Source organism: Amia ocellicauda, chromosome 22 (genome assembly GCF_036373705.1).
Source record: "Amia ocellicauda isolate fAmiCal2 chromosome 22, fAmiCal2.hap1, whole genome shotgun sequence".
Taxonomy (NCBI): domain Eukaryota; kingdom Metazoa; phylum Chordata; class Actinopteri; order Amiiformes; family Amiidae; genus Amia; species Amia ocellicauda.
The window spans coordinates 13,476,714-13,485,451 of NC_089871.1; the positions used below are offsets into that span (position 1 = coordinate 13,476,714).

Sequence of the window (8,738 nt, forward strand, 5' to 3'; positions counted from 1 at the left end):
TCTGGGGTTGGGGTCACAGCCCCAGACAGCACTAGCGGGGGGGGCTTATTATGAGCTATTGCTGACATTCAGGCAGTCAACCTCCCAAAAAAATAATGGCTGGGACGGCTAATTTCTGGGTGGCTAGACGAGTCATTGACATGCAGGACATCATTTGTCAAAGGCGTGTTTGACGTTGGGCTTAACTTTTTAATTCTCAATGGGATATCATTAAGGCCCCGGTTCCCAACCTCTGTTTCTAGTACCATTGTCTTAGAGAAAAACAAAGGTTATGGGAAAGATGCGTTTCTGTTTTCTGCTTTTTTGTTTTGGAAAGACATAAAACAGGCTCAAAAGTCAGTCACTCACAAGAGGTCTCATCCAAACCACTGCGATGGAGGAATCAAATTCAAGAGTAAAGAAAAAGATTTTGTATTTTTTTCTGTCGAGATGATTACAAACTTGCCTTTCATTTGTTCTCTCTTTAACCGGTTATTCAAAGTGCATCCTGGGAGACTGCGCCGGTGAGGAACAGGTTTATGGAAGGGTTTGTGTAACGATCAGTAATTAAGGACCTCTGCCAGCGTTTAAATAAATTATTTATTAAAAACACCCCTGAAAATACTGTGTTGCTGTTAATCGTACACATTCCAGGCTTGATCAAAAGAAAATGAAAACTAAACACGATTCATGCACCCAGATTCTTTGAATACATCAACTTTTCTGCATCATAGAAATGTTCCTCAAAATAAAATTAAAAAAAAGAACGATTGGGGATGGATAAATTCTACAAATGTTTCAATCAGGTCAAGGATTTATTTTCTGTGTATTTTGGTAGTGGCCTTCTAATGCATCAGTAATGCATACATAAAATAAATAATAATTAATAATACAATCACAAAATGTATTAGTGAGATACCTGGCCAAACTCTGGCACCTCTTAGGTCATAGGTCAGGTTACATCATCTCAGTGTAGACTCTCTAGTTGTCATTGTATCGTTGTGTACCAGGTTATACTGCAGTCCTTTTCTGGTGGTATTTACAGTTTCTAGCTTAAGTATAACAGAGGGATTCCCTGCATACTTTACAGGAATTACAGTAAACATGTAACTATCATATATATATATGTTTTTAACTAACACACACACACACACACACACACACACTCAAAGTACCCAACCCCTGGTAATACAAATTCAGTTCCCTGAGTTTCCAGGCACTTCTTTAAAATATATATTTTTTTCTTCATACATATTACGTCAATCAATCGAGATCCTGCTGATCGGATCTGCATTATACTCTCATGCAATTCACCTAGATCTCACACAATATGATCTAAAATGAAGTAACAAAAGCGCCGAGCATCAGGGTGTTGGCCTTCCAAGAGAAACCTTGACAAAAAATTAAGAAAATGCATTGGCATAGTTTAACGTTCCTGTTATAAAAGGGTATTACAACCCGGCAGGTTTTACGGTGTATAAAAAAAAACAAAATGGGGAACTAAGCGGCTTGCCAATTCATTCAGCGTTGCAAGTTCGTAGTGCTGAACGCCCATCCCGTCCTGGGCTGAGCTGTGGGTCGGCCCCGTGTCCTGGGGAGGGTGGCGAGGTGGGGGCGGGGCTTACGACTGCATGAGGTACTGGTGGAAATAAATCCCAAACAGGCTGCTGATGACCTGACAGGCCGCCACCCACCAGGTGAGAAAAGCGAAGAGCCCTCTGTAGAACAGGGGCGTGAAGACGGCCTGCAGCGCGGCCAGGGCCCCGGAGAAGCGCGCCACCGTGGCCTGGATGTCTTCCTCGAACTCCTCCGGCTCCTCCTCCTCCAGGCCGGGCAGCACGGGCGCAGGGGTGGGCGGCAGCACCAGGGCGGGGGTCACGCCGGGGGTCTCCGGGAGCAGGCCCCACGAGAAGTCACCTGAGAGAGAGGGACAAGAGGGGGAGGAGCCTCAGATCAGGAAGTGGCTGCAGGGAGCGTGGTCCAACCCACAACCACACTGTCATCCAATAGGAAGTTGCGTCTGTCTCTCCTCCATGACCAATGGCTTATTTAGTTACTTCCACACCTTGTACGCATTCTTTCAATCTGTAAAATGCTCCGTCGCTGCCTTGCGAAGGACGCCACATCAAACAACAACGGATTAGTTCCAATCACAGCAACTTACCCAGGGATTTGAGGAGCAGGGTGGAGAACAGCATGAGCAGAGTGGGTCCCATGTACTGCAGGGTGACCACGGTCAGGTAACAAAACACACGGGTGACCTGAGACGACAAGGGAGGGAAGGGGTTAGCCGAGACTGAACCATTGTCAATCAGCTTCTGAATTCAAGGATGAGAACGAGAGACACTCCTTTATCCACCCAAAAAAAGGCGTCAGGTGTGGCTGTGGGTGCCGCGTCACCGGGATCATTCAAGATGAGTCTCGATTGCACTCCTGCATCATCAGTCTTCCGACAACCGGACGAGATCGATGGGCCACACGGCCTCCCTTCGTACAGTACAAGGCCCTGACCTTGGCGCCGGAGATAAAAGTCTGAAGATCATCCACAGTCCGGATACGTTCCCCTACATGCCTCCCGGTTCTGTTCATGGACCTACGATTCATCTGGCACGCATTGGAAACCGAGCGTGTTAAACACAGGCACCGCAGACGCACGTGTTGTAGGATCCAATTATAGTGGTGGGGACCAAAAAGGTTTACTCTTTAGAGGTAAGAGTGCTGTACAATTATATATATACACAATGAAATTACCCACACTGACCTGGAAAGAACAGACATTTTAAAAACAGCGTCACCAATCAAGTGTCAACTCGCTTTGATGATGTCATTAGGAAAACGAAAACTAGGAATAAAGGATTAGAACCGTCTTGCCTTGTTGGAAGAGGTTCAATTGTGGTCAGGCAGATTGCCGGGCAGCCTCAAAAACGGGGCCCTACGAAAAGCGAGGACGCGAAGGATCTCACCTTCCTCTGGATGTCGATGGCGGCGATGCGCCCCGCCTCCCTCTTCATCTGCTCCACCCACTTGTGTGCCAGGTTGAGGTAGGCCTGCATGTGGTAGCGTGTGAGCGCCAGGCGCAGCACGCACAGACACACCACCGTCCACAGACGCACCGAGCTGAACGTGGTGCTCGACATTCTGCACAGACACACACAACACAAATCAATATTCGAGGGTTCTATAGGCTTGAGCTCTCATGCATCGACACATACAGACGGGATAATAAAAAAAATACTATAAAGCTGACACGCATCCTCAATTCCCAAAATACAGCTTATCATTATGCCCCTGTAAACCTGTGTGTGAGACGTGTGTGAGAGGGGCCAGCGAGGGCGTGTGCTGGGGCGAGTGGGTGGGTTTAGAGGGGGTCGTGCTCACAGGGTCACGGAGGTCTTGCCCATGGGTGCGTTCTCCAGGAAGTCACGCGCGATGGGCTTCACCCACATCAGCAGCACCACCACCGGAGACAGGAAGCTGGTGTGCAGGAGGATTCTGGGAGAGAGACACAACACATTAAACAGACTGGACAAAACAACGCCTAGCCAGCTCAAGGAATGCGTTCGATTTTGTTTTCACTCATTCCAAATAGAGGAGCATTCGTACTGTATCATCGGCCGATCCGCGTTCAGCTCCAGGGCGTCCAGGTGGGTCTGGGCCAATCGGAGCCCAGGGAATGCGAGCAGGGCACCGATGAAAGAGCAGATGGCCGCCAAGCCCAACTTCACAGTCAGTCTGGTCACGGGGATCCTGCCGAGAGAACCAAACTGCACGTGAGCCAAGAATTGCACTAAACCTTAGTGTACAAGTTTCAAAAGCAGTGATCAAAAACAAAGAGACTCACGACCACTCCCAGCCCTGCCGTTTGAGGAAAACCTCCAGGTTGTCAAATACGCTGGCCAAGCCTACACAAAAAGACAACAAATAAAGTTCATATTTAAATTGTTACCCCATCCCCAATACAAATAAAAATAAAAATAAATAGATTTGCACTAGAAGAGCATACCGGGCTCCAGGCCGAACTCCAGATAGTCCTCTCGCACCACAAGCACCAGCATGGCCACCAGCAGAGACAAGAAGCCGAAGGCCAGACACACCGAGCGCTCGCCGCCCTCCTCCGAGCGGAAGTAGTGGCTCATCAGGGTGAACAGAGTCCTCCTGAGGGCCGACGTCAAGGAACAACCCAACTGACCCCCAAAACACAACCATTAACCATTAACCAACCATTAACCGGCCAAAGGAAACGTCGGCAGCGAAGGATACAGTGTGAACAGGATGGTCAGGAGGCACCAGATGGCTCCGATGTTGACCTCCTTGCTGGCATCCACCAGGCAGTAGTAGCCCTCTGTGAACAGGTAGACACCCAGAGAGTACAGGGCGAAGTCAATCAGCCACTGGTACTCCAAGAAAAAACGCAGCACTGTGGGGAAAAAGACGAGAGGATACAGATTGAGCTGCTGACACCTACATCAAGCATTGTGACCTACACCTCAGTTTCCTCATTTGTTTGAATATCCTGTGTATTCTGTGCATGTAACTCTCAGTGAATTACTTTGAATTACGCGTCTCAAACACATCCCCCACAACCCAGTCAGTCAGCATCACGGGAGTTTTATTTCTTTTCTTACCAAGGGCGTCCAGGGCATTGATCGGCGCCGACTCTAGGTGCAGGTCGATGTCTTTGGGCACGGTGAGCGGCTTGTTCTCCGATGCTCCATTCTGTCTCCTGGGGAGAACCCACAAATGCAGCAACGTTGTTCGAGTGGATAAGGAAGAACATCTCAAAACTCAAGACACGCATTTTAAGTCCCGAGAACGATGTTATAGAACTGTCTTTGACCGGTGGACACTTCCTAGAACAGACTGCTTCGGAAAATGCATCGCACAGAAGCAGGAAATGGAAATACGGGACCAGAGGGCGGAGTCACATCCCATACCTGTCTCTCCTGGTGTTCTTGGGCATCTGTTTCCCTGCCAGGGCGCATAACTCTCCCTCAGAGGGGTGTTTAAACCGAAAGAGGCTAGAGAGAGAGAAGATAGAGGGAGAGAGAGAACATGCTCATTCCACACTGTCAACATCTGAACGGATACTGATTTGAACATATCGTGCAAGACTAAAACACTGCGTCGTTTAGGTTTATTGACAACAGTCGGCTCGGCCTGGCGTCGCCTACCTGCCGTTGCAGAGGAGCCAGCGTGCGAAGGAGCAGTGAGGGGCCATCCTCTGCATGATGCTGGCCACCAGCAGACTGACCACCAGCTGCACACCCATCAGAGCCTGTCAGGAAAGGAAGGCAGAGACACCGTCGCACCCAGCAAAACAGGGACTCACTTTTGCACAAACCCAGGGTGCATACATTCAATGATTTATTGTTATGCATAAGGGGTCCCTGGGTCTGTGTTTTGCACCTTGGTCAGGAACACTTGGAACCATTTGTGTGTTTCTGTTCTGGCAGTCTAGCTGAGCACAGATCTGCTAAATTGTTCCCACCACCGGCTTCTTGATCTCGACAAAGAAAACATTAAGCCAGGAGGTCCAATCCCAAAACCTGACTTAAAAAGGCCATGCAGCCTAAGAGGTGAAGCCAGGGCCACTTCAAGCAACTGTGGCTATCCTCCAACTGGGGAATGTTGCCCCCCAGAGTTGCTCTCCAAGAAAGTCTGTCCGCACTACTTTAATTTACTACGATTTGATTTGATCAGGGCAGTAATAGATGCCTTTTGCCTAATAATTGCAAGTTTGTGGAGAGACTGATTAGAACGTACATGCATTTAAACTTAAGTATGTTAAATATCAATATTTGCCCAAATGATCGTCCGGATTGTGCTTTTAAGTTTTTGCAAACATAGTAACATATCCGAAGCAGAGAATATATTTTTTAAACTCTGATTGATGTAACGAAAGGTAGGGGGAGGAAGAAACAATAAGGATACGTACCATTTTGTATGACTTCTGCTTAAACCCTCAGTGCTGGATTTCCACGCGTGGAGTTTCGCCTGTCTCTCAACAGCTGGGACTCTCAGCTAAGGACATGTTGTTTCAGACGCCATCGCCGGGGCCAACCTAACTGCGCGCTGATTGGAGGAGCTGGGGTCAAGGAAGTAGGTGATTGGATACTTCTGTACCCGTCCAATGAGAAAGCGGGGCGGGCTCGGAAATGCACCAATCAAAATAAGAGATTCGACAGTGTGGTTGAGGTGTAGGATGTCAAAGGATTCTGGGAAGTGAAGTTTTTACGTCTACATTTCAGTCCCCCTGACAGTTACTTTTGTGTGTGTCTCACGTAACAGAAAAGTAAAATTTATACCGTTTGAGCGGTATAGAAACATATATATTATTTAGGCCTATATCCATAACAGGAAAATAACCAAGATAATATATGCTCTTTAGCCTTTAAACGCTCATGAATGTTTGCAAATGTAAACTCTGCACCTGTCTCTTCAACGTAACCCGAGTAGATCACCAAACAAGGTAGACATCCGTACAAAAATAAAAAAAGGCCCAATTGCTTTGGCCAGTGGGCTATTTTGTTGAGAATAATTAAATTGAGCAGTTCACTGTGACTTTCGTCCCATTGTGTGAGAAACCTGATATTTTGAGGTGAGTCCATTAATATCCCAAGTTCTTAAATATAGGAAATGTTTATTGGCACATTTTGTTCAGTTGTTCAGTGAACTAGGATATAATGTCGATATGCAGTAAGACTGTTGCATTATTATTAACTGAAACCCCATCATGTAATATTAGAAAGGCGAAGTCTCCTTTTCGAAACTGAATAGGTCAATTAAATATTAATTCAATTAGATGTCTGGTGTAAACTATTCAATTCTAACTGTTTATAGTGCTGTTTTGTTTAATATAACATTGTATGACCACTAAGCCAGGAAATGGCCTCTAATAAGGTCAAACACAAGTACAAACTGCCATTGCAAACCCACCACTTTGGTATTGGCTCCATGATGATGATGATGTAATTCATAAAACATAAAAAAATAGGTTGGCTGAAATTTGAAACATTAATAATAGTAAATTATAATTAGCTCCAGGTAAACTATTGATATTATATAACTGTATACTATAAGATCTCTCCTTTTTACTACTGTATTAATCACAGTTCAGCATTGAGCTTCTAAATATTATTTAGGCATTGGGCTAATTAACTACCATGTCTTGTAATAATGGTATAAATTGATTGTTTGAGAATTGATGTTGAAGAATATATACTATATATAAAAAGGAAATTAGAAATTAGAAAATCTGACCAAACTTTATGGATAGGAGTGAAGGTAGGAATGGTGTAAATATTACATTTTGGTTGTTTAATTGAAGTTAAGTGATAAAATTAACTTCCCTGTAAAGTTATGTCCCCTGTAAAGGCATGTGTTAAGGTTAGGTTTGCTTTTCTACTGACTTATCTAAACTGTGTTTACATTTGTAAGGGCCTAGCCTGAAAGTCTGGTGCTGAATAGGGTTGGGCTTCACAATGTGTTTCTCAGTCCTTTATGCCAAAGTCAAACCTCTCGAACCACAGCGTATCGAAAGTGGCAGCCGTGGTGTTGGCCTAGTCCTCGCTTTTCACTATTTTTATTGGTCATGTCATATTGCAGATTAGATTAATTTGTAAACTGCGGCACCATTCACTGATTTCTGCGTTTCCTTCATTACTAGTCTAAAATAAACCCTATTTGCCGCCTATTTTGACTTTTTCAGAATAATATGTTAAAAAAATAAAGATGCTGTTGTAGAGATAAAATAATTTGTAAAATAACCCTCTTCCTTTGCCCTAAAAAAGTATCCCCTAAAATCCTGATGAAGCCTATAAACAAATACTATATGTACACACTCACTCACGCACACTCACACGCACACTCACACGCACACTCACACACACACACTCATACACACTCACGCACACACACTCATACACACTCACACACACACACACACTCACTCACTCACTCACTCACACGCGCACACATACACACACACACATTTGATTTCTCCAGCACTAATCGCACTGTCTCCGAGTCCTTGGTTTCACTCTACTCTTAGTTCTACAACATACTTGCGGAATACCCTGAGCGCCTGGTTTGAAATCTCTTTAATGATTATCTCCCTTTGGCATGCTTTGAACATGCCTTGGTGTTCGCTAGTCTTATGTTAGGCTGCCTGGAGAGAAAATTATGCAAATCATTAAGATTAAGGTCCTAAATATGCATGTAGCACACTGGGCTCTTGGCAGCAGAACTAAAGCAGAGTTAGCTTTATTAGTATTTATTTTTAAAGACTTGACTTTTTTTTTTTCGCTCATCTGTATAACAGGGCAGTGTCTTTGTGGCAATTTGATAATAATTTTGAATCCTCCACCAGCGAGTGGCATGTAGAAAAGTCTGCATTAGGGTCTCTGCTCTTCTTTTTAAAGTTTACAGGACTGTGGAGGAGGTGTTATCGTTTGATCTATAGTCCATCGGGCCATTTCTTTGTCCATAAAAGGGAGAACAACTTTTGGATCTTGGCGTCATCCTGCTAATGCAGCACAAACTGTTAAACTGGAATACGAATGAAGGACGGTTTAATTACGTGGCATTACATTTCCTTTTGTGTTTAATGAATTTAACATGAAAAGAGCAATTAAAATCGAGGTTTCCTTCATGAACCTTTGAAAGTCAGTAGTGTTGGCAAGATCTAGAGGAAGGAAAATGTATCCAATCTGATTGCCAGTTAATTCTAAATTTATTGAAGGACCTGTTTTGAGAGGCTG

General features: G+C 44.9%; 1 protein-coding gene across 1 annotated transcript; it reads right to left on the reverse strand.

Moving 5' to 3' along the window:
- Nucleotides 1-560: 560 nt before the first annotated feature.
- tmem161a (transmembrane protein 161A) lies at nucleotides 561-6,033 on the reverse strand. Its single transcript, XM_066695755.1, has 12 exons — nucleotides 5,915-6,033; nucleotides 5,151-5,254; nucleotides 4,914-4,997; nucleotides 4,605-4,702; nucleotides 4,240-4,396; nucleotides 3,983-4,134; nucleotides 3,821-3,881; nucleotides 3,583-3,726; nucleotides 3,358-3,471; nucleotides 2,943-3,117; nucleotides 2,144-2,240; nucleotides 561-1,896 (listed from the first exon to the last, which is right to left on the reverse strand). Exons 1-12 carry the CDS (start codon nucleotides 5,915-5,917, stop codon nucleotides 1,601-1,603), a joined length of 1,485 nt encoding a protein of 494 aa, XP_066551852.1. The 5' UTR covers nucleotides 5,918-6,033; the 3' UTR covers nucleotides 561-1,600.
- Between the last annotated feature and the right edge of the window lie 2,705 nt (nucleotides 6,034-8,738).